Consider the following 27,417-nt stretch of genomic DNA (forward strand, 5'->3'; position numbering starts at 1 on the left):
CATGCTCCCATGACACGTTTACATCCTAATGGGAGAAATCATACAATAAACAAAATTTAAAATAAATCATGTAGTATGTTAGAAGCTGGAAAAAAAGGAAAAAATAGTAAGGGAGATCGGGAGTACGGATGAGGCCATGTTGCGGCTTTAAATGGTTCTGACCAAAGTGGTCTGCACAAAGACCAGAAGGAGGTAAGGAACTAGCCTTTAGCCATGGAGGAAAAGTATTCTCGACACAGGCAACAGCCAGTGCAAAGGCTGTAAGAGATTTTCTGTGGAAGACCAGCCATTCCCTACCATTGTGAAGGACAGAGGTCAGAAGTAGGTCTGACCTGTAGCTGGAAGAAGTTTAGTTGGACCAAAGAATAACATTTACTTTGTAAATAACCTTTACTCATAAGAACTGAACATGAAAAAAATTGCTTTATTGTCAGTTCAGTTTATTTGGCAATTGATTGTGTACTGCCTTGAGATGCCTGTAGCATAAATCTTTTATGTACCTTTTCAGAATGTCTTTTAATGTGTCATTATCTCTCCAAGTGTTTTTCATCAGCTCTTCAAGGGAGGAGATGCTAGGTCCACTGGCAGCACCTAGTCTAATTCTCTTCCCTAGAGGCTGGAAATCCCAAGACACCCTTCAATGTCAGCAGGTAGCTTAGCATAGAAATACCACCCAGAGGCAGAGAGCTGGACTTCATCTCCAGAAGGCCCTTCTAGCCCCAAATTCCCACTCTAACTTTCCTGTGGTTTTTCTTCTACCACTTTCTTCCAAGTGGTAACTCGGACCATGCTAAAGATACATTTAAATGCTTTTATTTGGCCTTGCTGGTTCCTTCCTGTGGCCTGAAACACATAATTGTGTGTATCAGAGAGAGGGAGCTGGTTGGAAGTGTTGGGCGTGCTGATAAAGAAGCCTGTGTTCCCCATCGCCCTGAGGCTCTAGGCCTGGGGATTTGGTGGCTTCTCTGTGCTGTATGGACAAGAATTTCAGAAGAATTGCTTCCTGGGTTCAGAACGGCTACTACCCTTGGGCTGGGGCCCCTCTTTGACATCCTAGAACTTGATCCCTTCTGCCACTCGGGTCAAAAATGCAGTTGTGTGGCTCCGGGCTAAACTCTTTCAAACTTAGATAATACAAAGCAGACTCCATTCAGCTGCGTACACCTACCCTGCCCCTGTGCACAGCCATACGTGTTTTATGTCCAGCTCTTTACTGTCTGGACAGGAAGAAAGAAGTGTTTGGGTTTGACGCCTCAGGGACTCCAGAGAGCCAATCTGAGTAGTTTAACCAGGCAGCGGGCAACAGTGAAAGAGCAGAGTCTTTGGACTCTTGTACAACTGGGTTCCAATCCCAGCTCTGCTTCTCACGTTGTCATCTTGGGCGATACTGCCTCAGTATTTCCATCTACATACACTAGGGCTTATAGTACTTACCTTCTCATAAGCTTGAGAAAAGCCAGATGAAGCAACTGGCACAAAAGCAAATGTTCTAAGAGGAAGAAATCATTAACAAGAAAGAAACCAAGAAAGTAAATGTCCTCGTAGTGATTAAATCACACATCTGGTGGGGATGGGAATGTGGCCGCATTGAAAGGGGTGATTAGGGAATCTTTCTGGCCTTGACGGGGGATTTTTGCAGGCCAGTTACCACGGACGCCTATCTGAATAATTGTAGCTTCTGTATCTCAAACACTTCACTTGATGACAGTGCCTCTGAGGCCCAAAGGTTGCTTATCAGACAAATGTCTTTCTCTTCTTGTTAAGCAAAGAACAGAGCTGACACGAAGGAGGAAAAGCCTCATGCTGATCCCTTGGCTTCGAAGCTCTCATAACTCAGTTTTGCCCAAGTGACTGTTACTCCTTCTGCCTTGTGTCTGTACAACTATTCAGTTATAGGTGAGGGAGGAGGAAGCATAAGGAAGAGGAAGACAGATGCTGGGCTGTGAGCATTGTTCTTCTGGCTGTCCCTACCATCTGGGAAAGCCTTCTCAGCCCCGGTGCCCTCAGCTCCTCGGCAGCGGGGGCCTCTCATCCAGAGGGCACCAGCCAGCACCTCCCCCAGGGTGCCCAGCGTGGGTTTGGGTGGTCTTGTCATAGAGACGCCGAAGTAACTTTCCTGTGAACTTCAGTGTGAAGATTTCTTGCTTCACAGTGAAGAGGAACCCTCACTGTTCTTAATCTCCTGCTCAGGTTTGTCCTGAATGAACTGGTACAGACAGAGAAAGACTATGTCAAGGATCTGGGGATTGTGGTAGAGGTGAGTACATGGCCCAGGGCGGGTCTGTGGTCACCCAACCAGTGGCATATTGGACCCTACCTGGGCCCTTTGGTGTTTTTTTTGGTTTTGTTTTATTTATTTGTTTGTTTATTTATTTATTTTTGTTTACTTTTTGGCTGCATTGGGTCTTCGTTGCTGCGCGCGGGCTTTCTCCAGTTGCAGCGAGCGGGGGCTGCTCTTCGTTGCGGTGCGCAGGCTTCTCATTGCGGTGGCTTCTCTTGTTGCAGAGCATGGGCTCTAGAGCGCAGGCTCAGTAGTTGTGGCACACGGGCTTAGTTGCTCCGCGGCATGTGGGATCTTCCCGGACCAGGGCTCGAACCCATGTCCCCTGCATTGGCAGGAGGATTCTTAACCACTGTGCCACCCGGGAAATCCCGGCCCCATGGTGATTTAACTTGACAGTATGTATTTTACTCTCCCTGGGTATTTGTAGAGATGAAACTAAAAATGGTAGTAGATCAAATAGAATATGTAGGTAAGTTTTTTTCTTTTCCCCTTGAAATATTATGAGAGATTTAGAGGAGGGTAGGGCCCCAAATGTTGCAGCCTCTTAGTTAGACCTGAATCCAGTTCACCTTGTTTTAGGTGACCAAGTTATTGTCTCCAGAGCTTTTCATTGGTGTCTAACCAATATATATACTAGTTATAAATACATATATATATATATATATATATCTAACCATAAATATAAGAATATACAGACATATATTCTTCAGTTATGAGCCACCATGGGCACTAAGCAAGTCAAGCAGGTGAAACCTTGGGGCTTCTATGTTTCCCTAGTTTGCTACCAAGAGGACAAAGAAAACACCACCAATAAGGCAAGATTGGCAGGTGCACAGTTAAAAGTCAACTTGATAGTAAATAAAACAGCTCTCTCCATAGGAGTTTACTTTAGGGGGATTTAGACACTTGGAGGAAAAAGTCTAAGAAAGTAAATGGATAATTTAGATGCCTTAGAGCCCTGCTGTTAATCATCTTAAACGACAGGATGTGAAGTCTAAAAAGTGAATGCCTGATATCTGAATCACCTGCTGGTTCCTTACATGGGGCCTGTAAGCCCCCATCCTATGCAGTCTGCTGATTTAGGGGTTCATATTGACCTGTCCTGAACCTTGGATACACAGACTAGCCTGGCATATAGAAGACTTGAATTCTAACTTGTGGAAAGTTATCCTCTTTTCCAAGGTGGGATGGGGGCAGCTAGGGGTGTAGCAGCCTCCATAAGCAGTCTAGCCTGGAAGTGGAAGGCTTGGGAATCTGCAGACTGAGGTCCAGGGAAGTCAGACATCAGTGGTGTGACTTAGACAAATCACATAATTCCCCATGCACTGGCTTTCTCATCTTTCGATGGGGATAAATGCTGGTACCACCTCAGAACCTGATTTTAAAACTGAGATAAGATTATATATGATAGCACTTTACAGAATCTAAAGTATTCACATATTAAGACTTATTTCTAGGTCAAACACATCTAGTTTTAAGCCTTTAAAGATGTAATTAATTGGATTGGGAGATGGGAGAAGAACAGGCAACTATTTCTTCTTTGTCCTGCTTTCTTACGGGGGCTGGAGACAAAGAAAGGGACCCAGAACTTCACAGAAGTTTTGTCTGTCCCTCTGCACAAGGGTGAAGTCCTGGTTGAGTGCAGAGAAACTACAGAAGCCCTTGCCCTCCTCCTCACACACAGGGGGGGCGGCTTCCACGGGGCTGCAGGGTGGGGCTCGGCCCAGAAAGCCTCCTCGTGAAAATGCTTTACTCACCATTGCCTCCGCCCCGCAGGGCTTCATGAAGAGAATAGAAGAAAAGGGTGTCCCTGAGGACATGCGAGGAAAGGATAAAATCGTGTTTGGAAATATTCACCAGATTTATGATTGGCATAAGGAGTAAGTGCTACGTTGCCCTGAGGATCAGGGGGTCTTGGAATCCAGGACTCTCCTCTCCTCCCCCTGTGTCTGACCTTAGGGGTGGGGTTTGGGGAGAGTCTTGTGTCATTCATCTCACCATTGAGAAACGATACAGTTCTGAAGAATGTGCCTTCCTTCTCTTCTCTCCATCCTTTAATAGTGTTTTCCTGGGTGAACTGGAAAAATGTATTCAGGAGCAAGACAGACTGGCACAGCTCTTTATTAAATATGTGAGTGTTGCCCTGTGGCCCCTCCGCTCCCCCTGCCACCAGGCTCATTTGCATGCATTTTACTGTCCCTTCCCTCCTCTGCTCTCCCTTCTCATCCCTCTCTGAGCTGTTGGGGTTTTTTCTCTGGCAGTTTGGAAGATGGGCTCTTGCCCCCTGTGTTTACTCTTCTGTTCTTGATATTTAGCCTCCTTGGTGCGTCCCCAGAGCATGGGCCACATCTTTGTCCTTTGTCTCTCCGCCCGTAGACCAGCTTAGCACTCTGAGATGATGCAGCGCAAGGCACAGCTGCCTGAGCGCCTTTCCCTCTGCCTTTGCAGGAGCGGAAGCTGCACATCTACGTGTGGTACTGCCAGAATAAGCCGCGCTCCGAGTACATCGTCGCTGAGTACGACGCCTACTTTGAAGTAAGCTGCTCGGGCTTGGCTGAACCACGCTCAGGCCGGGACCGCCCCATTCACAAACACCAGCCGTCATCCGTCCGCGCGCGGCCCCCTCACGGCACTGTCCATCCCTCAGGACAGGCAGGGCTGCCTCAACAGAGCCGTTAGCTTCTTGGCTAAGTTCTCGTCAGCTCCTCCCCGCTTTTAGAGCCCCCGCTGGCAGAATGATTCTGTAACGCAGAGACCACTGCAGAAGCTCCGGTCCTCCTTCCGTGACCCCGGAGCCCACTGTGCCCACACCCTTCCTCAGCGGGCCCTGGAGGCTGCTTGCTGAGGACCCTCCTCCCGGAGGTGCTCACAGCACCTTGTACGTAGCCTCTGCTCCCGTTCCCTGAGGCCCGGCAGGCACCTCAAAGTGTTTGTTCTGCCCCAACCTGGAGGTGTTTATTTTGCTGGAGGAGAGGCAACACCATCACCTGGAAAGAGCCCTTGCCTGAGTGTTTGCAGATCTGAGTTGAGGGCCCAGCCCGTAGGCTTGTGGTGTCCCAGGGGAAGCCCTTCATTTCTGACTTGGCCGTGGTGTGGGAGAGAGAGCAGCACACCCATGCTAGCTTGTCCCTGGGACCGGGGTAAGGACACAGAGTGTGGCAGAGCTTGATAGGTAAGAAGGTGATGGTGAGGTGTGCTTTGTCGTTAATAACAAAATGAGCTATTGCATAGGCAATTCTACCCATTGCGTGGTTTGAAGATTCTAAACCTTTATTGGCAAACACCAAGACCTGCCGTCCTTGCCTTTGAACCCCTATCCAGAGCACCCCAATCCTTTGGTTCCTTTTCCCCTAATGTAGCTCCCTTGTGTTCCAGGAGGTGAAACAGGAGATAAATCAAAGGCTGACACTTAGCGACTTCCTTATCAAGCCCATTCAGAGAATAACAAAATATCAGCTGCTCCTCAAGGTAAGCAGGCTGTGAGCCCCGCTCAGGGCCAGAGCAGGGTCTTCATCAGGCTTTGAGTTAGGGAGCAGGTCAGCTCGAGATTCTGTCTCCACCACACTTTCCCTGTGAACTAGTTGGGGGCATGTGTGGGTTTTTACCTTTTACCGGCTGGTTATTTGTGTCAGCTTTGCCCCTGAGTAAATTGCATGCCTGTTGTTCCTTCCTTAAGGTTGGTGGTTATTTGATTTTCTTTTTTCCACATCACTTTCTTACTTTGTTGCCATCACTGACTGACTTGGTACCTTTAAAAGCTAAAAAATAATAAGAGCATAAAATCAGAGTAGAATACACAGAGAAAGAAAAGGAAAGGCAAAGCCCTAGGAACCTTAGATGAGTAAAACCTAAAATTTGATCATTTTTTAACTTTTTAAAATCATTAAGTTTGACTTGTCTTACAGAAATATGAAGCAAATGAGAGATTTGACAGTCCTTTGTCCCTTTCCTTCTTGTCATCATTCCCCTTTTGTCCCTATTCACACACTTTCTCTCCCCTTCACCCCTCCCGCCCTTTTCCCATAGCTTTGAATCTTTGAATATTCCGGGGCTTTTCTCTGTGTGATTACATCCACCATGAGTCACAGCTTCATATCTCAGCTACTACAAAGCATTGCCATCTCTGTGAGGAAGGAAAGTCTCCTGAGTGTCATCTTGGTTTTTACAATGCTACGTTTTTTATAGGGCTCTATTTTCCTAACTGGTTTCACTCTCCCTGCTTCCCCCACTTGCTAGGACTTCCTGAGATACAGCGAGAAGGCTGGTTTGGAGTGTTCTGATATCGAGGTGAGTTTTCTGCTTGTAATGCTGGTGGCTCTTATGGGACAGTATTGGATGTCTGCCCCTAAAGGGGAAAGATGGGCTCTGGGGAATGGAGAGTCCAGGCTGACTCCTCTCAGACAGCAAGAGCCCCTTGCAAACAGCTGCCCAGCAGGATGTAGAGTGGCAAGTATTAAGGAGCACACTGAACGTTTTTTGAGAATCCGATCCTGGGCCAGACCAGAGCTTAGCCCCGCTCATGTTCTCCTTGTGGCTCCCAGTGACATGTGGTGGGAAAAGGTGGTATTTGAACCCTCTAACATCCTGCAGAGATTGGGTGTTTCATTGTGCAGCTTCATCCATGAATCCAGGTACTATCTGAGGCTGACATATAAATTATTCCATTTTCACTCCCTCCCCCGTCCCCGAGGATTACTCCCTAAGTGAAGTCCTTAGAGACAATGTCACCATGGGGATTATTTTAAGCCAGAGAGGTTACAGACCATTCTGGCAGGTTATTTTAGGTTAAAACCTCTAGTATTTCACAAGCGAGGCTAAGCTGTTGCTTCGGCAGCCAGGGAGCAACAAAGAGAAAAAAGAAAATGCAAGAAGGAAAGCAAATGGATAAACAGAAGTGGGAAGGTGAGGAAGAGGATGGGCTGGGTAGCATCTTCCCCGCGTGTGGTCGCTGATTCACGTGGAGCCCCTGCTTGGATGAAAAACACCCCCCAACTCAGAGCAGGAAAGCCCTCCCTCCTCTGAAGTGGACAGCAGGGACCAGTGTCCTTTCCTAGGGTCAAGGAGCCCCCAGGAGGCCCCTGGCTTCCAGCATGGAGCTGCCGAGCCCCCTACCTGAGTTCCGCTCCCCGTCCTGACTGCTGTTGTTCTTTCCCACAGAAAGCAGTGGAGTTAATGTGCCTTGTTCCAAAACGCTGCAACGACATGATGAATCTGGGGCGCCTGCAGGGCTTTGAGGTGAGCCCTTAAGAAGGCTTCTTAGCCCTCTCCCTTCAGGGCAGCAGGAGCCCAGGCTTCCCTTTGAAGTCCTGTGCGCGTGTTCTCTTCCTCTGTCACTCACCGCGTTTGCCCTTGTGCCCGGGCCCCTCCGAATCACAGGCCTGGAAGGTGCACCTATTGAGGACCTCCAGTGATAGGGCAGTCAGAGGAAGTCAACCAAGCTGCAGTCAGGATTGCAAGGGGCTTGGAAAGACCCCAAATTCTTTATAGCTATGGACCTGCCAGTGACCTCTTCCCTTTTCTTTCTTGCTTGAGAAATGCCGGGAATGTGAGGGAGAGCAGGACTACGTGATGGGAGTAGAACCAGAGGGAAAATGAAACATTTTTTTTTGGAGAGGGTGGTTCTAGTAAACAGGTCCACATAGTGGCTGGCTTTTTAGTTAAATGAATGTTTAAAGCTCTAAAACTTCACAGTGCACATTTCTGTTCTTTGACAAGAAGAATCAAGTCTTGGGAGAAACAGCTAGATGTACCCAAGGTTTGGATTTCAACAAATATGCTAGTGTGCTAGGGTTGCCATAACAAAGTACCACAGACTGGGTGGCTTAAACAGCAGAAATGTTATCATCTCACATTTCCAGAAGTTAGAAGTCCGAGATCAAAGTGTAGGCAAGGGTGGTTCCTTCTGAGTGCTGTGAGGAAAGGGTCTGTCCAGGCCTCTCTCCTTGGCTTGTAGATGGCCGTTTTCATGTTCACATGGCATTCTTCCTGTATCTTCACATCACCTTCCTTCTGTACATAGCTCTGTGTCCAAATTTCCCCTTTTTATAAAGACACCGATCATGTTTGATTAAGGCTCACCGTAATGACCTCTCTTTAACTTGATTCCCTTTGTAAAGGCTCTGTCTTTTGATAAGGTCGCATTCTGAGGTGCTGGGGGTTAAGACTTCAATATCCAAGTTGGAGAGGGCATTCAATTCAACCCATAACAGTGAACCTTAGAAGAGCAAATTGACTTTCCTGGTTTAAACTTAATAAGTGGCTGTTATTAATTTATATCCAAACTTCTAACTAAACATAATCTCTTTTAAATATTAATATGATAAAACTGGAACTGATGCAGTTATTGACTGGTGCTTAGTTGTTGTTGAGCCCCTTAGAGAAAGATGTGGATCTTCTAATACTGTTTCCCAGCAATCCTGCAAGATTTCATTATTCATTTTTTTTCTCTGGCCAAACTAGAATAAAATAGACATAAGGCAGACTGGTATACAAGTAAAGTTAGGAAATGCTATATTCAGGTTTGGGTTAATGAGTTGGATTCATGATGGTCTTGAGCCAAATTCTTCTGTCCTTTTTGCCCTTGCCGCCCATCCTGGTGTCCCTGTGTGATTTCCATTGATTTGTTGTGACCAGGAACTATGTGGAGGGTCCTTTCTGCTGTTCATTTTTTCACAGGTCCTTGTTCTCCACAGTAGACATGAGGCATTCGAGAAGCAGGGTCATGCAGCAGAAATTCACACCGAGTTCTCACACAGTGTTTCTTTAGTCATGCTAGATGACGTTTTACCTGTTCCCTTGGAATTATGCCAGATCTGAGCCTATTCTGAACAAAAGTAATTCCTTGTGCTCTTCATCCTTGGTGTCCCTGTGTTTTTCTGAGCAGGAGTCTGACCTGACTTTCTCTTGGTCTCTGGAGGAACTGACCACTGACAGGAGGAACAGCATCTGATGTACCTTCTGACCCAAGTCAGACTTCACAGGAACTGTGTTGTGCATGTTCGTGTGTCCACGGAAGGCCACACACAGGAGGGTGGAATTATTTTCTCTTTTAAATCGAACACCACCATCTCCTTTTTTCATCAAGCCCTAGAGAATATGCTTTGCATTCCTTCAGCTAATTGGGAAGGACCATGAACGTACTTCCATTCCTTCTGAAGTCCGTGGCTTTGGGTCAGGGAGAAGTTAGCCCCTTCCCTTAGATTCTCTCCCTTTTCAATCCTCTAGCTTTCCCTTTGGCATTGACAGGGCTATAACTCATGGGTCAGGCTCTTATGTAATATTAATAGAGCTTTTAGAGCTGGTCACTGGCTTAATATTAACTTTGGACCAGGGTAGAGATAAGCCTGTTTGGCTGCTGACCTTGACAGTAAGGAACCACAATCCAAGCAGAGGGCAGGCGTTTCTCAGGAACATGAAAGGAAAATGGCCTGTGTGTTGGGTAATGTTTGGAACAAGGCATCACATACAGAGAATAGGCCACATTTGCACTAAAGGGCAAAAGTTGTCACCTGAGAGTACAGTTCAGAGGAGGCCCTCTGGCCACTATCTCAGATGCCAGTGTCTTCTTGTTGCAGAACAGTAGAAAAAGCAAGAGCATCCGTGAAGACTTGCTGGGTTAGGCCATATTCCCTTTGAAGATGTGGCGATGTTTCTGAAAATCTGGTTAGAACTGGCAAACCAGATAGGCTCCACCTCCTACCCTGAGTGTCAAGTGATCTGGCAACTGGAGGCATTGAAATATAGGCACCTGTCGATAGTATCTCAACTGTACCTGCTGATCTGTAGCAGGAGACTAGGACCTCAGAATTTCCCCATCCTGAAATAATAGAAGAAAGGAGCCTGACTCGTCTGATTTTTTTTTTGTGGGCCGGCCTCCATCACTTCCCTTGGTCCCAGGTTGGTTCTAGGTTCATGGTTAGCACCCCAGGTCCTGTCCACAAGGGCCAGACAGGCACAACTCTCAGAGTTCCGAGGACAGAAAGGCCACTTCCAGCTCCAGCATCATCTACTTTCTGTTCTCCTTTTAATAAAAAACAAGAAGGGCCAGCATAATCCCCAAACATTTTTTTAGCTAATAATTTTACCTTCCTTCTGGTGTTTTCCTGGAGCTGCTTCTTAGTGGTCCCGTAGCCTTCTTTCCCTTCCCTCCAGGGCCCTGTGTGAATGGGAAGGTGGCCACGGTCTGCCCTAGATGGCTGGGTGGGCCCTGATTCAGTCTCTTACTAGAGCCAGAGGCTTTTGCTGCCAGGTCTGTTGACCATGTCCCCACAGAGGGAGGTTCTGTGACCTAGAGGGTTGTGGTCATCTCCCTGTCTTTCACTTACTTCACCCCAGTCCTTCTTTCCATCAGGGCACCCTGACGGCTCAGGGCAAGCTGCTGCAGCAGGATACATTCTACGTGATTGAGCTGGATGCCGGCATGCAGTCGCGGACCAAGGAGAGGCGTGTGTTCCTCTTTGAGCAAATTGTCATCTTCAGTGAACTGCTCAGGAAGGGATCCCTCACCCCAGGCTACATGTTCAAAAGGAGCATCAAGGTGAGGATCCAGGCGGGGACGAGAAGGGGCAAGGAAGAGTCACACTGGGGGAGCCACTTCCCTAAGACAGAGACATTGGCACAAGTGAGGGTCCAGAACACTGAAGATCTTTCAGCCTAGTAACCTTCAGGATTGAAGGTTGATTATCTGTGAGAAAAAGTGACAGGCTCGGTGCCAGTCTCTAACATGATCCTGCAGGTTCTCCAAGATCATGTCGTCCACTCAAAGACAGAAACCAAAGTATTTAAGCTATTAGATTCAGGGCACATTTTTGGAAACATTTCCTGAAATACAAACTCTGAGGAACTGTAATATGTTGTTGATTTTTTTAAACTGCTTCGTATGGAAAGGATCACCTTGGTTTCTTCCAGATGAATTACTTGGTCCTGGAGGAGAACGTGGACAATGACCCCTGCAAGTTTGCACTCATGAACAGGGAGACTTCGGAGAGGGTCATCCTGCAAGCTGCCAACGCTGATATCCAGCAGGCCTGGGTGCAGGACATCAATCAAGTCTTAGAAACACAGCGAGACTTCTTAAATGGTGAGTACTGGGTCTGGCTTCTTGCCGGGCCATTTTCAGGGGACCCCACACCGCTGAGCCTCCTTGGGTCTGGGCTCATGGTGAGTTATGAGCCCCGATCACATTTATACGCATTCCAACTTTGTAGTTTTCAGAAACACTTCGTGTAGAATTTTTCTGAACCCGAATACACAAGTGGGCAGATGGGGCATGATAAAGAAGGCCATCTTTCCAAAAGGAGAAATAATCTCTTGCAGCCTTGACATAGAGGATGTGCCTTGTGCCACTATTACCAGCTGGTAATAATTGGGGCAAAAGTCTGAAATGGGCACATCCTCTTTGTCTCGGGGGCCAGCTATCAATGACGTGTATCTTTCCATTTAGTAGCTAATGGCTGGTCATCTCAGAGGTTCTCCAGTGCTATCTAGAGATAACTGGCAGTTTGGCAGATCAGCTCAAATCCCCCCTTTGCTCCCAACAGAGGTGATTGCTGACTCTAAATTTCAGTAATACCTTGAAACTTCCCAGAACAAACTGTCAATTACACAGAGAATGAAGCTCTCTATGGACCTGAAGGAGTACCGTATGGCCATATGTGCTCCCATGTTTACACATACATGTCCACCCTTAGGTGTGTCACCTTTTCTAGTCTAGAATCTGGTCTCTTGCAAATGATGCAAATAGAGCACTTGCTGGATGTTATCATGGAACTCAGTGCTGTGGGGATGGACCTTGGGCAAGTCATGACGTTTCTCTGGGCCTCAGTTGGCTTTTTTGTGAAAGACCTACTCTGCAGCACTGGAAGCAGGAAAACATGGCACGCCTCCCATAGAGAGCGTCATTCTCTGTGTACTCGTCAGTCTGTTCGGGGAAGTTTCAAGGTATTACTGAAATTTAGAGTTAGCAATCGCCTCTGTTGGGAGCAAAGGGGAATTTGAGTTGGTCTGCCAAACCCCAAGTTATCTCTAGATAACACTAGAGAGCCTTGTGAGATTACCAGGTATCAATTGTACTCCATGGTAAGGGGTTTAACACAGTTGTGTTTATTTTAAAACAAATAGAAAGAGATTATGGAGCAGAATGCCTTGCCTTTTTAAGATAGAACACGAGACTTCAAAGCAATTACACGCTTACGGACAGTATTTGGGAGCCATGCCCCTGGTCCCCCAACTGTAGAACAGTTTGGTGAAAAAAACTAAACTAAAAAAAAAAAAAAAAAAAAACTAAACTAAGTGATTTCTAGGGTTCTTTCTCATTCTAAAGAGTCTAAAATTAAACACCAGCCCAGTCCTGAGGGATAGTAATGAAAGCTGTACATAGTTCACAGTTATTGAGTATACAACATTGAATTAATGCTTCTATGGATAAAATAATTTTAAGCAAAAAACAGGTGCATGTATACAATACATTCATTAAATTCCATTCTATTTGGAATTTCTGATAGATTCTAAGCTGGAATGAGGTTTTTAAGTTCATCAATTCAGGACAAAAGAAAAATAAGGTAGGACAGTAAGTTGAAACCGGAAATAATTGAGTAACAATAACGGCTCCCATACGTTGAGTCCTTTCTCTGCGCGAGGCATGAATCAAACCATTTCACATGTGTTACCACACTTAATCTTCACATCAGTGTGGAAAGCTAAGTAATATCATCCTGTATTTTTCAAGTGAGGAAAAGGAGGCTCAGGGAGGTTAAGAAACTGGTCCAAAGTCACAAAAGCAGTAGGTGCTAAAACAAGAACTGGAACCCAGAACTGTATAACTTGTATAACTTAAAATTAGGCTCTAACCCCAAAACTGCAGTATAGTTGCTAGTGGTAGGGCACACATTTGTCTATGAGTTCCCCAGCAAACAGAGCAAAAAAACAGGACCAGGTATAAGACACTGTATCCATCAGCCAGATACAAACCCTATCCGAAGATGCACAGCTTTCCTGATCCTAAGACCTAAGTTATGCAGATTGAGGCTGGTGGAAGAGCACAGACTTTCTATGCAGCTTATTTAAGAAGACATACTATTTTCAAACACTTTAGCACAGTTATTGCGTATAATCGGGTAATACCCCACTTCCATGAGATGGGTAATGATTCATCAAGTCAGTTTGCTACAGCCTGCTTCACAGCTGTCTGCTATCTGCTTCAAACTTAGAGTGGTACTTCTTTGGGCATAGTCAGTTATCCAGACTTGTACATGGTTCCAAGAGACATTTTGCCTAATTATAGTGAATTATGGAGCTATTAATGAACCAGATTCTCAATACGTAAATATTTAATGCTCTCCAGGGAGAAAGGCTGAGGTCTGGCAGCAGCCTGTTCAGCACTTTGACACACTCAAAAGACAAGGATGTGACAATGGACTGGGGCCAGGCTTTTGCTTGTAGACACACATGCAGGCACCTCAGAGCCAACCTTTCCCTCCTGAGACCTCAAATAGAAAGGAAGTGTGGACGATATGTTGAGTCCTATTAAAGTATATACCTATTACTATGGAAATATCCTTATAATGGAAAGTTCTCAGGGCCCCAGCTGTTAACCCAATTAAATATTTGTTACAGTGAACACTGACAGAAACAGCATAATTGGGCCAGCCTTGAAGTCACTGTTACAGAATTTGACCTGTATGGCTTTTGCCTGGCTGTACCTCTTTAGTACTAAGACCTTGGAGCTTTATCATCTTAAACTCAGGAAAACAAAGCTCACCTCTTTCCTTTCAAAGCAGCTTTCTCCAGAGTTCCACTGACCACCACTTCTCCCAGCTTCCAAACCCAAGTTACCCTGGCTTCTTGCCATCTTTTCCCATCTAGGCTGTGTCAGCCTCAGCTCCCTCTGGAGCGCTTGCCGCACCGCACCCTTCCGCATTCCCGTGGCTCTGCTCAAGTCCAGCCTCTCCCCTTCACTATCTCATGGCTCCTAATCAGCCTGGCCGATCCCTCCCCGCACCCGCAGCAAGGTTAATGTTCTTCAGGTGTACTCTGGTGCTAGCACCTGCATTGAAAACACGAACGTTTACTTAATTCAGTCACTTTTCATGAACTTCAGAATTAAATCCAGACTCATTCACCTGCTTTCCAGATCTTTCACATCATGGCACCTCCAACTTCCCTTACCTGTCTCATCTCCTCTTCCTCCACAGAGACCCATGGCTCTGTGCTCCAGGGAATCTGACTCCATCCTGTTCCCCAGACCCACTTCCCATTTGCTTCCATCCTGCAGAGCCTGCATATCGGGGCCTGATGGCTGGCAGTTTCTGAAGCTCTTTACTACCACCCTACCCATCCCTGTGTCCACCCACACACACACGTACTACAGAGCCCTCTCTCCCTCCTTTTGCACCATTTCGTTTTTGCATTGTCATCATATAGACAAAACTAAGAATAGTTCTCGGTAGATTATACATTCTTTAAAAACGGGGCAGTATCTTCCTCACGTATCCTCACTCTGCCTCACACCAAGCCTGTACCTCATAAGCCTTCAAAGCTTATGGGGTTTCCCAAGCTGAGAGTAATGGTCTCCTCTACCCCTGCAGCCCTACAGTCGCCCATTGAATATCAGCGGAAAGAAAGGAACACAGCTGTGATGAGGTCCCAGCCTGCTAGGGTTCCCCAAGCCAGCCCCAGGCCTTACTCCTCCATCCCCGTGGGCTCCGAGAAGCCCCCAAAGGGCTCCAGCTGTAACCCGCCTCTGCCACCCCTGAAGATATCTACCTCCAATGGCAGTTCGGGGTTTGACTACCACCAGGCTGGGGACAAGTTTGAGGCCAGCAAGGTAAGTGACAGCCCACTACTGCCAGCCTCACCACTTTGAGGGTACAGCCTCTGGGCTTACTTTATAAAGTAGCATCTTTTTATGCCGATCATTTTAGCAGGAAGAGCCCACTCAATACAGCCTAATCTCAATGATTTCTCTTTCTTCCCCTGCAAATTGAGTGAGTTAAACCAGTTCCCCACCTCTCCACTACCCTCCTCCCCCGCCGTCCAGATACTCTGTGTTAAAGGGCTGTTGTCATCTGCAGAAACACTCTACAAATATGGTAATGTTGGAGTGGCAATTAATGATTTGTAGCAAATAGAGGAGCTGTGGTGTGGATCATCTAAAAGTCGCAACTCTAGGGTTTGACATCTTGAAGAGATTGCCCTTTCTAAGGCTGAGCCGCTGAAGCGAGCTCACGCCCACTGGCTGAAGCAGCAAGAGGATGTTGCCCATCAGTGTGTGAATGGGGGAAGCTAGCCTTGGATTAGACTATCCGAGATAATCCACAATTCAAACATCGCCATGGGGAGAGTCATCAATGTAACTGCAGATCCAGTCTACACAGCTGTTTTGACCCCACCAGGTAGTAGGAATGACAATGAATGGGAAAAGTGCTAGATCCCAAGTCAGGCGATCTGGTTTCTATTCCAAATTATGCAACTCAGAACTTTGCCACTTGCCCTGGAACCTCAGCAGTTTACTTAATCTCATCAGGCCTGTTTCCTCTAGAACTCAATGGGTCTATGAATGGGAACATCTGCATTTTTTACCCACATGTTCCCACCTTATAGTTTTATTTTTCTTACCCAAATTATTAGGTGATGTTGATTTTTTTTTTTTTTTTTTTTTTTGGCCACGCCGCACAACTTGCAGAATCTCAGATCCCCGACCAGGGATTGAACCCAGGCCATGGCAGTGAAACCGCCAAGTCCTAACCACTGGACTGCCAGGGAATTCCTAATTTTTTTTTTTAATTAACTATTAATGTCTAAGTTCAGTTCTGTGTAAGAGTAACTATACTGACCTATTTTATCACATCAGCTGGAAATTATTTTTTCATCTTAAAAATCCCCTGCCCTTGTGAATAAGTTGAAGTCACATTAACTTACTGAAGAATTTCTGGCTCTCACCATGCTCTCTGAGGCAGCCAGGCATCTGTGGAAGTTACAAGTCTGTCTAGAAGCAGCTTCCCTGGTGCAGAGTCATGTGCAAAGGTCATGGAGGCAGGACCCTTCATATTAATGAATACAGGGGGACTGGAGTTCTCTTCCCACAGGAGTTGGGTCAGGGTAGGTCATGGCCTTGCCTTTGAATTGGGCAAATGTCTCATTGTTACTGCTGTCTCAAGGAGGGTCAGAATGTAGAGTAAGACCAATGCTTTTTCAAAAGGAAGAAAAACATGTATCAAAGAGCCTGTGTTCTTTTCTTTGGGGGATGGTGACCACTGACCTGACCTTTGCCCTGACCTCACTCTGCCCAGGTGCTTACGTATCCCCGTGTCTGTGCCACACTCTTCCTTCCGTGAGCTGGAGGATGCTGGTGGGCAGATGCATGCTAAGGAGGGACTCCCAGGTGGAAGGCGTGTTTACACCTTTACCTAAGGCTGGGCAGTATCTCCACCTTTTCACCCTCAATTATAATATTAATGAGACATTTTCATTATAAATTTTTCATTATAAATGAAATACATTTTCAGAGCCCATTTATGAATATAATTCCATTTCTCAAGATCATCTTCTGCCTGCCATTTACCCTGCTGGCGGGAGGGCTGACTTTCAACCACACATTAGGATGCAGAGCAAGCCCATGTGAACCAGCCTTCTGTGTCTGTGTCCCTCTCGCCCTTGTCTCCTGGCAGAGCGACCTGGGAGGCTGCAATGGGGTCTCATCCATGGCCGTGATCAAAGATTACTATGCACTGAAGGAGAACGAAATCTGTGTGAGCCAAGGTGAGGTGGTCCAGGTCCTTGCCATCAACCAGCAGAACATGTGCCTGGTGTACCAGCCCGCCAGCGACCACTCCCCCGCCGCCGAGGGCTGGGTCCCAGGCAACATCCTGGCACCCCTCACCAAAGCCACGGCAGCCGCAGAAAATAGTGACGGGAGCATCAAGTAAGTGCCTCGTTGGCTTCCCCGGGAGAGGAGTATGTGGATTAAAAAAAAAATTCAAAACAAAGAACACAAAAATGCAAACACACGGTAGGGAATTACTGCTGCTTATTCTCGACAGTGCCACCAGAACCAAGGTTTGAGTGCTGGAACCACACGCAGCAGGGGGCAACCGGGCTGGAGCGTTCCGATTTTTTTTTTTTTTTTTTTTGGTGGTGGTGGTAACAGTGGTGGTGTTCCTTTCCTTTTCATTTGTAATTTTCTGTTTGTTTGTTTTTTTTCTTTTCTCCCCCCCTTGTTAAGAAAAGAACCCTACTGAAACCCTAGGTGACAAAAGGCATGCCTCCTGTTGCTCCATTTGACCCACCACAGGATTCACTGGACTGGACTTCTATTTATATTGTATTAAGTTACTGATATATATATATATTTTTTTTTTTTGATTGACACCAAAAAATTACCTTAGCACAAATGCCAGACCTGTATAGGTCAGAGGCCTGCTGCTTCTCCCAGGAGAGAGGGAACTTTTTGGTTGTCTATGGCAATTCCTCTGTACAGATTGTAACTTTTTTTTTTTTTTTATTTTCCCCCCTCCCCTGTCACTTTAATATATGTTCATGGTCATTTGTAAGATATTTCTTTTCCTTATTTTGGTTGCGAAGACCCTTCCAAACACATTCCTGTATAAAGTATTTTGCACTATTTAAAGAAACCCATATGGATGAAGTCAGGCTGTGCAATATAATGGAGAGTCACAATGTTCATCATTGTACCTGTAATGTAACTAATAATTTTAAATGTACTATTTTAAATATGTAAAATAAATTTTCACCACAAGCATGTTTTAATGAGGTTAAAGACTAGTTGACCCTTTTTCCTCAGTGCACTATTCCGGGACTTTTAAATGTACAAACGATTCTTCTTCTTTTTTCTTGAAGAGTTGGTTGAATGCATTGGCAGTTCTTTCCTACACAAGAAGTGCCTTTGTGGCCAGAGGTCCAACCCTAGCCTTCCCTTCTAAGCAGCCCATGTGGGTTCTCTCTAACCTCTGAGGTGAGGGATGATGCAGATCGGATGCTGTCCAGCTGGGCGACCTTGAGGTGCTGACGTAAACCAGTGGCTAGTGTAGAAGGTGGTGGGCTGGCTTGCGGCCCCCCCCTGCTCTCCACGCTGTGTGGTCACCGGCGGCCGGGGTGGAGGAGCTCCCATGAGATATCTGAGCAGCGACACCAACAGAGCTGCACCTCCTTGGAGCTTTCTCTAACTCAGGGACAGAGACTGCTGACCCCACCCTGGCCTTTCTAGGTAACCTCAGGCCCAGCTGGAAATCAGCAGTGGCCCCTACATGGCAACAGGCCTGATTCATTTTATCCTAAAGACACTTGGTTTCAGTACCTTTTATGAAGCCTTGGATATAAAGGCCCTCAAAGCATTGAGGTTCTTATTAATCAGTGGCTTACAGAGCTAGCTAACTCGTAGTGAGTTGTGATCTAATTATCCAGGCACTCAGCACTTCTCCCTTGCATCTTTTGGTCACTTTTTCATACCTTCAATGGGAGGACTGGTAGGAAGGGTGTCAGGCTGGGCAGAAGAGAGCAGGTTCAAATACCAATTGGTCATTCGGTTCCTTGTCAGTGGCTCTTGCACAAGGGTTGGTGGGAGTGGAGCAGAGCAATAGACTAAAAGTGGTTGTCACTATTTATCAGTGAAGGACACTCACCGCACCCTCCCCAGGGCTGCTATGACCACAAGGGTCAGAGTTGGTTGTGATGCCTATGGGATAAATGTCACTGATACCCTGTTTCCACATCAGTCCCCAGGCTTGTGGCCAAGAGATGGAAGCTCCCCAAACCATGATGACGCGTTCTTCTGGGAAGAAGAATACGAAATTGAGCGTGTCCTGCCACTTGTACTAGTCTGAGTCTCCTTCTCAGTGTTACTTGTAGCATTTCTAGTTTCTCACCAATCATACTGAATGACCCAGAGGGTTGTGATAAACATAGGAATGCACCCCCATGCTCACGCACACACACACTGTGCCGGCTGCCCTAGGAGTCTTTTCAGCAGGGACCTCCCTGACTCAAGATGTTCTCAGGATGAGCCAGGGACATGGCTTTGGGGGTAAAGATAAGGGATGAAAGTCTTCAGTTAAGAGTGATATTATCTGAGGTTCATTTCGGTGACCTTTCTCACTCAGAAACAACAGTTGGAGTGAGGAGCTGGTATGCAAGGAATCCCAGGGAGCCTGCCTCTTTAGGAGGTACAAGAGAAGGGCTGGCCAAGAGATTCTTTTTTGCCTTTTGAAGGAGCCGCTTTCCAAAATAAATTTGAGGACATGACTATTATCGCTCTTTCCTACTCAGAAAGTTGATCGCTAAACCTCCACGCTATTGCTAAATATCTTGAGAACACCTTCCCCAGGGCATCCTAAAATCTCTGACATTTATGGAGTTTTGTGGAGGAGATGCTACGCGTTTTGGAGCAAATCCCTTCCTCCTAAATCTCATAGGCCTCTCTCTCTCTTCCCTCTCTCCCTTGATGATTCTCTTTTCATTGAGCCCTGTCTGCATAGGCCTAAATTTGATAAGGAGACACTGAAGAGAAGCCAGCCTCACTTACTCCGGACATGACAAAACTTCATCCAAACTCTGTGACCACACCTGAAACTGATGCTGCCTGCCCAGGGTCCCTGATGCTGTTTGAGACTTGGCTTTTGGTGTCTTTGAGTCCTAACATATGTGGAACTCAAGAGCTCTGCTCTGAGCCTCTCTTTCAGGTCTGTGAAGAAATAGCTCCCAACCCTCTTGTGAGAAGGAAGAAGTTAAGATAATGTGAAGGGACATTGCCACCCTCACCTCCCTGAGAGCACGTGTTGGGTCTTCTCCCAACAGGAAAACTCTAGGACCTCTTAGTGGTTGTCAGACAGAGCCTTGTATTCACAAACACTGAGTGATGTGGAGAACATAGACCAAGAAACCCTTCATCCTAAGTCATCCAGATAAATGAGTGGTGCCCACGAGTTTATAAAGTCAAATGCCCTAGAACCTCCTATCTGTACTACGGTGTTTGGGAGTGGCCACAGCCTAAATACAAATAATGAGATGAAAACCTCAAAAGCATCCTTTTGGGTCTTTATATCTGATCCTGGGAAAGTACCAATAGCTTATACACTGTAGAATGTACTTCCCTTATCTTTCCTATTTTATCGCCCCCTCCCCACAGTCTTCTCCCATCCATCATACCCTTCAGGAAGGGAATTCCTGAGTCCTATAAGGCCTCATCAGTATATGAAAACTTCCCTCGGTAGAGTTTAATCACTTAGTACTCAGACTTGCCTCAAATGCTACAACCAACCTTGTACATCTATTGGGAGGGGTCAGAGTTCATCCTCACTCATTTCCTGTTGGAGGTGAGATCTGCTGCCAGCCACCACAGGAGCTGGTGTGCAGGTTTGGGGCCTCTGAAGCAGGGGCTTGACTGGAGCGCCTCACCTACTGACTCACCCAAGGGTGGCAAGCCCACCCACCGCCTCACTCTGCCCTGACCTGCCATTTTGATTGGTGCATTTTTTGGTACAACAGGAAGTCATGTTCATGGCATACTCTACGCATGAGAAAGCGGGCGGAAGTGGAGAACACGGGTAAAAATGAAGCCACAGGGCCTCGTAAACCCAAGGATATTCTGGGCAACAAAGTCTCTGTTAAAGTGAGTAAGGTGTTCCGGAGCTGTGTCCGACCTCTCATCTACTCCCACCCTGCAGCATTCTCACGAGGCAACTTGGGTGGATGGGGACCAGAGGGGAAGTAGTTTAGTAGGATTTTGCATGCGAGATCAATTTATTTTTTATTTTTTATTTCTCCTGGCAACTTCGAGTCAAATAAGTAAGTATCTCTTTTTTTTTTCTTTTATACCTTCCTCCTTATACTGTGCAGATGTTTTATAGCAAAATTATCTGCAGTATTGTTTATTCTCTTAAAAATGCAAGATGCTTGACTCATATTAAAGTACTCAAAGCCACCCATTCAGTATCCTAGGTTTGAAAATACATGCAGTGTAAAGAGATTAGAGATGCTTTCCAAACCTCCAACCCTTTGAAGTCTGAGGTTTGGAATTTAAGGGCTACTGTGTCCTTGGTGAAGTTTCATTTCTTTTCCCCAGAATTCAGATGCCATCACCTTCAGGCCTATGCATGGGCAGAGAAGGGAGGCACATTGATGAAGCCCAAGTTTTTGCTTCGTAACAATCCAAATGTTATAGTGAACTCACTGATTCTAAGCTTTGACAGACCCTTGTCCCCCATCTTGAAACGATGTGATCTGTTTTCTTTACATTGGGTGCTCAGAAAAGTCATGGCTCTGGACAATGGAAATTAGACCGCTGATGTTTAATATCGTTATAATGTGTGATTATCTACCTGAGTCTTCATGAGCAAAATAAGAACAATCAAAACCCATTCTAATGTCCTTCTTGGGGAAAAGAAATTGTACTCTCTCCCTCACCCTCATCTGGGAAGTCCAGCCTCACAGAAGACAACAATTTAAATTCGACAGCACTCATGCTTCATTTGGTTGCTTCCATTGCTATTTCCTGTGAGATGAGCAGCTTACACGATCCCAACCTCCTCTCCCTGAAAAGAGCATGCTGCCGCCCTAGGTGATCCTCACCCCACCTTAGCAGCACCTGGTTTTTCTCTGCCCGATTTCCCATTGTCCATGCTTCTTTCAAGTTCTCCCCACCCTCTAGCCAAAGCTGCCTGTGTTCTAACTGTGTTCTCTTTCTTCCCCCTTCCTCATGCTTCCCATCAAGGAGACGAACAGTTCCGAGGAGTCAGAGTGTGATGATCTTGACCCTAATACTAGCATGGAGGTAGAAGCAGCTATTGTTGTCCTCTTTCCTACAATGATTGTCTTTTTTGATGTGTTCTGTAACAGTGACCTTGCTAAAAGTGACCAGCCAGTCAAGGATACATTGTGATATTAGAGCATCTCTCGGTGTCCCATCCAACTTACAGAAAACAAAACAAAACTTAATTCAGTTTGATTCTGATAGAAAACTTTTCCTAGGTGCATTATTTAAAACTTCTGGTTCTCTTGAATGCTTGCTTAGTATTTTCTTCTTTGGCAGATTTGGCTTTGTGTAGAAAATATCCAACTTTGTAATTGGAAACTTAGAAAACATTTTTTTTCATGGAAAATAGCATTATAAAGAGTGGTTGGTTCCCAGCTAAAGATAAGAACTCATTTGTTTTAGTTTCTCCTTCCTCCCTTTCCCCTCTTTTTTTCTTTCCCCTTTATGTTCTTTTTCTTCTGGGACTTATTCCTCCCTGAAGGCTCCAGTGAAATCATGGAGTCGGTATGGTTTGGGGAAATGACCTGGCCCCTAGTCACTGTGTATAGCTGGCCAATAGCAAATGAGGAGTGACCACAGCAGCTCCAGAAGCCCCCCTTCCCCAGCCCCCAGGACTCCTGGGCAGTGGCTGTTCCTGCCACGAAGGAAAAGAGCGCTGGGCACCACCTCCCTCCTGCAGGCCTAGCAGAGGCCTCTCTAGAGACAAGAAGGCTGAAACCTTGCCTGGGGGCCTTTCTCATACTCCAGGGTTACAAAGATGTGGAAGTGAAACCAGTACCTCCACCAACAAGAACATCCAGTCAACTTCCAGGTCCTTCTAGGCCAGGAACTCTTTGGGGTAGTAGAAATAGGACTCTCACATGGCTTGCCACTGAATGACAAGCATCATAAATTTACAACACCTAGAGAACTGGAGCAAACTTGGCTTTCCCTGCCATTTTGCCTTTCAGAGTAAATTGAAATGCTTTTCTCCAAATCTGTACCCACATCCCCGATAATGGATAAAAGTTTAGAGATTTCTTCTGTGCACAAAATACAGAATATTTTTTTTAAAACCTTTTCCTTTTTATAGCCCTACGCTTTTCACTTAACTAGATGGACCTTTATTATTCTTATTCTAATTTGACCTAATCCCAAAGAAAGCCACCACCGTATTATGACAACCACCACAAAACCCAAGGAAGACCATGTGGCTCCAGGAGGGGTAAGTCAGTGGTGGAAGGCACCAGTTGAGTTGAATCAGGCCAGAGACCAGTGGTTGAAAGTGGGAGTTCTGGCAGAATCAAATAGTCCCCTATGGCTGTGGGTGTTGCCATGGAGTGAAATCTGGCAGATGTGGGCCAGGGCAGGGCTCCCCTGTGGGAGGAGGTGGATATGGCGTTCATAGCCTAAATGTATCTTAGAGAATGGGGAAGGCGGGGGAAACTTCTGGCTCTGCTTTCCTTGCATTTCGTAGGATAGGCACCAGCTCCTGGGAAGCCCACATCTGTCAGCCTGTAGATGCCTCATGGCACCTGTATCTCCAGACCTCAGTATTGCTGGCATGTACTGAAAATGTCATCTGCAAATACATGGAGGGAGAGGGAAAGCCAGGTATCTGTGTTCCACAAGGCAATTTGGGACGTTTTTCAGCTCTGGTGGACTTTCCCACTCTGCTCTTTAAAGGAAGAATTGGGCCCAGGGAGATGTGGGACCAGATGAGCAACATACACTGAGAAGGTTAACTGATGCACTCCGACGCTACATGCAACATTTAGATAAGCAAAAGCTTGCACGCGCGCACGTCTTAGCCCTGCTTTGTGAATTGCATATGTTTCTAGGGTTCTTATTCAGCCAGGGCTTGCTGCCCTTTGCATGAGCTGTGTGAGATGGGTCCCAGGGAGGTGCTGTGGGTGCATAAGGAAAGGTGTTAGGATGTCAGTGCTGAACAGAAGAAAGCCGAAAACTGTATCGATGCGTGTCTGAAAAGCTTTCAAATATAATAAGTTGAGGCAGAACTGGAACTCTTGAGGGGTCATGTGGTTGGAAGCTGCAAATATTCTGGTTAACCCAAGGTTTCTGTAGTAGGTGTGCCTGCAGCCCTTGTATATTCCTTATGGATCCTTGTAGGGGTCAGCAAGCTCTTCTGAACTGTGTTGCCATGTTGAAATTAACTCTGAGCACATAAGCAGGTGCTGAGGGGAAGCAGGCATCTTGGCACTGCTAGTATTTTCAGACACGGATAACAAATAAGATATAGAAAGTCAACCTATTCAATATGAACTGAGAATTTTCTCAAGGGGTAGGTAGGTAGTGCTTTATTGCAATGTCCATTGTAGAAGAAAATGGCCAGGGGTGCCTACTGAAAAGAGCTAAACCTTAAAGACCCAGTTTGAGAAATAGGTGGGCTAGCCACCTCATAAAGGACTCTTGCTGTTAAACTGATAGCTTTGGGCATTATTACCAGGCCTAGCTTGGCCCCCAACCTCACTCTTGTCTTTTGAACCTGATGACTGCAATAGGTGTTGTCTCATTGGGAGCATGTCCCTGTGCCCTGCTGAGCTGAACTGCAACTCCTGTGGCCTGTGCTAAGATCCCTGCGCCTGGTCCCCCAGCTGACACCCCTGCCACATACCCCGTGCACTGCTCAATGTTAGATCTCCGAATGCTAAGTCCTGCCCTGCTGACTGCCCACCCTTGACCTGATGCCAGCACGTTGATTCCAAGCCTAGCCGTGTGTAGGCTCTTATCTCCTGCCTCTGCATGAATATCACTTCCAAAACATTCTGATTCTCAGTTGGTGGGTTGAAGGGTTCCTTTAAGGAGCAGTTTCCTGGGGTCTTTGCTTACACGCCAGCTGCTTGCTCCCCTCAGGGCTGGCGTATGTCCCAACATACTGTTTTAGGGAGATATATAGGCACATCCTTGAAAGCTAATTAAGAGGAGAATAAAGCACCTTGAATCCTAGGAATCTGATTTACAAAGCTTTCCGAGAACACCCAGTTATATAAAGGGAGGCAATTCTGCTCTAATGTGTACATCCTTTTTCTTCCCCTGTAGAGACATGCTCGTGAATATTCTCAAGTACAGACCCACCTCCCACTCCCAGCACCACAAGCCACACCACCAGCTGCTGCAGGACTGGCTCTGGGTCTATGCGATCCCCTCGTGGCCACAACCCCCTTCCCTCCTGCTGATCCGTGGGCACACCTCAGAGGGGACGGTTCTAAAAATGACACAGATCTGTGCACAGTTCAGCCTTCTTTACCCTGCACTGATTACACTTTGGGGGTGGCAGTGGAGGGGGATATTCTATATGAGAGAAATGTCTCTGCACGGAAGAAGAGTCAAATCAGGCTGGAAATCAAACGCTAGGCTCTCTTGGGAACGGGTGAATATTAATTCATTTTTTCCAGTAGAGCTTAGACTGCTGATTGCCTTTTATTGACAAGGTAGGCAGGCGTGATGGTGGGCTGGACGCCACATGCCCACCTGCCAGCTTCTCACCCTGCCCTGCCCAGGCTGGAGCCAGGGCTGGAGGCTCAAGGCTCAGAATCCCCCCTCTTAGCTGACACCCATCTCTGAGAAGCATGGATTTTTTCTGAGCTGTACTGGATTTCTCCCAGGACCCAGGCTAGGAAGGTTCCCACATCCGTGCCACGTCTGAAACGTGGTCTGTCAATGCTTGGGTTTTGGCATCTACCCTCCAACCCCAGCACTGCCACTTGCCCGCAGCAGACACTGGAGTAGGAAGGCCTGACCCAGCCTCCCAGTCCCGGGCCTCGGTCTTCAGCCCAGCTTTTATGTCAAGTCCAATTAATTAAATGCATCTTAATTGTTTTGTTAATGCCCAATACCACTTTTAGCAGAGATGGTCAATCCATCAGAGTAAGAGGTTGTCATGATTCCAAAAAGACTGCATCTCTGCCCCAGCCATTTGACGCAGGGCCAGCCTCCCCCACGGCACAGGCTGCGTGCGGTCATGATGCCAGCCCCCAGGTATTTAGCTCCGGGTGGAGGTCAGGGTGCTTGCTGTGTAAGAACCGGCTTGGGATCCTGTGGGAGAGAAGGCACTTGGAAAGGTGAAGCATAATTTGGAAAGAAATTTCCAATTAGGGTAAGATGCATAGACTCTCAGAGTTGATGGGAACTTGGAAAACTTTAGTTAACCCTATCCCCTTCGTTTATTTACTCTTTATGGTGGTAAAATATACATGACGTAAAATTCACCATTTTTACCTTTTTTAAGTGGCATTAAATGCTTTCACAGTGTTGTGCAGCCGTCACCATTATTCATTCCAGAGCTGTTTCATCATCCCAAACTGAAACTGTAGCCAGTAAACAATAACTCCCCTTTACTCTCCATCCCTCCAGCCCCTTCCAAGACTTTGAGAAGAGGAAACTGAGGCAGAGGAAGTTGTAACTTCCTGTTCTAAAGTGAGCAGGTGCCCTGAAGGCAGTTTCTGGTTTCCCTAGCCCTTGTTCCCCACCCAACACCATCCTGCTCCTCTCTTGGAGCCCCTCCCACCTCCAAGTCCAGGTTGATTTTAATCTAAAACACAGATTCTGGCAGACAAGGAGACGTGCCTTCCAGGGCCAATTTTCCTCTGTGAATTTGTTACTTAACTTTCCAGCTCAACAAAGAGGAATATCTTTTCTGCCCATCCCAGCCCTCCAAGGCTGAAGTAGGACTTAGATAAAAATCACACAAAGGCAGTATCACATGGAAAGAACACTGGACGGGAGCCAGAAAACCTGGACTGCAGGCTGGGCCCTGTCAGCTATGAGACCTCGGGCCAGTCAGCCTTTCTGAGCCTCGGGGTTCTCTGTGGGAGGTCGCACAGCTCCTCGGGCACGGGTGTTTATGTAAGGGACATGAGCCCTTTGAGCCTTGTGCAGATCTAAGGTGTGATATCCAAAGACTTTGCTCTCCTGAACGTCTGACTCTGACAACAGTGAGACCCCAACAGGAGAGAAAATAGAAGATTCTGTGCTTTGCCCCAGAAACTTGCTTTGCAGGGGGTGTGGCGGGAATGGCCTGGGTACATTTCCTCCCGAGACCCAGCTGGAGCGTCCACTTCCGGCTCTGGGAAGGGCTTGAGTGGCCAGAGCTGAACTTTTCTTTCCCTCCCCAAACCCACAGTTCCCCAGGCCCAGCTTCCACGTCTTCAAAGAGCTAGGCTGCTGCTCCCACCTCAGCTGCCTTGGCGCCTTGTCCCAGATTCGGAGCTTCAAAATAACCTGGCCAGACAGATTGAAGGAAACTTTTACACCCCTAGTCGGGTGACTGACCTCCTGGCATCACCAGTGTTTCTACCAGTGCCTGTTTCTGCATTTTATAAAAAGAATTTTTTTATGAAAAGAACTCTTTGGAGAACAAGTGAAGCAT

At 46.6% G+C, this 27,417-nt stretch overlaps 1 protein-coding gene across 14 annotated transcripts in view; it reads left to right on the forward strand.

Annotated features, from left to right (window-relative positions):
• Positions 1–27,417, forward strand: part of LOC309628841 (kalirin) — a gene marked incomplete at its 3' end in the record, with an annotated part of 315,688 nt that overhangs the window by 256,615 nt on the left and 31,656 nt on the right. For 10 of the 14 annotated variants that reach the window (XM_082392269.1, XM_082392254.1, XM_082392268.1 and 7 more), the window contains 13 exons: positions 2,191–2,257; positions 4,061–4,164; positions 4,346–4,415; positions 4,733–4,819; positions 5,660–5,752; positions 6,521–6,571; positions 7,442–7,519; positions 10,635–10,820; positions 11,192–11,363; positions 14,869–15,107; positions 16,951–17,204; positions 20,783–20,906; positions 22,008–22,067. In XM_082392269.1, the coding sequence (XP_082248395.1) occupies positions 2,191–2,257; positions 4,061–4,164; positions 4,346–4,415; positions 4,733–4,819; positions 5,660–5,752; positions 6,521–6,571; positions 7,442–7,519; positions 10,635–10,820; positions 11,192–11,363; positions 14,869–15,107; positions 16,951–17,204; positions 20,783–20,906; positions 22,008–22,067 (1,585 nt within the window). Of the gene's footprint in view, positions 1–2,190; positions 2,258–4,060; positions 4,165–4,345; positions 4,416–4,732; positions 4,820–5,659; positions 5,753–6,520; positions 6,572–7,441; positions 7,520–10,634; positions 10,821–11,191; positions 11,364–14,868; positions 15,108–16,950; positions 17,209–20,782; positions 20,907–22,007; positions 22,068–27,417 lie in introns of those variants that run through there. The other 4 variants (XM_082392270.1, XM_082392261.1, XM_082392263.1 and 1 more) reach the window with 1 other exon arrangement.

This window comes from Balaenoptera borealis (genome assembly GCF_965194805.1).
Source record: "Balaenoptera borealis genome assembly, chromosome: 5".
NCBI classification, from domain to species: domain Eukaryota; kingdom Metazoa; phylum Chordata; class Mammalia; order Artiodactyla; family Balaenopteridae; genus Balaenoptera; species Balaenoptera borealis.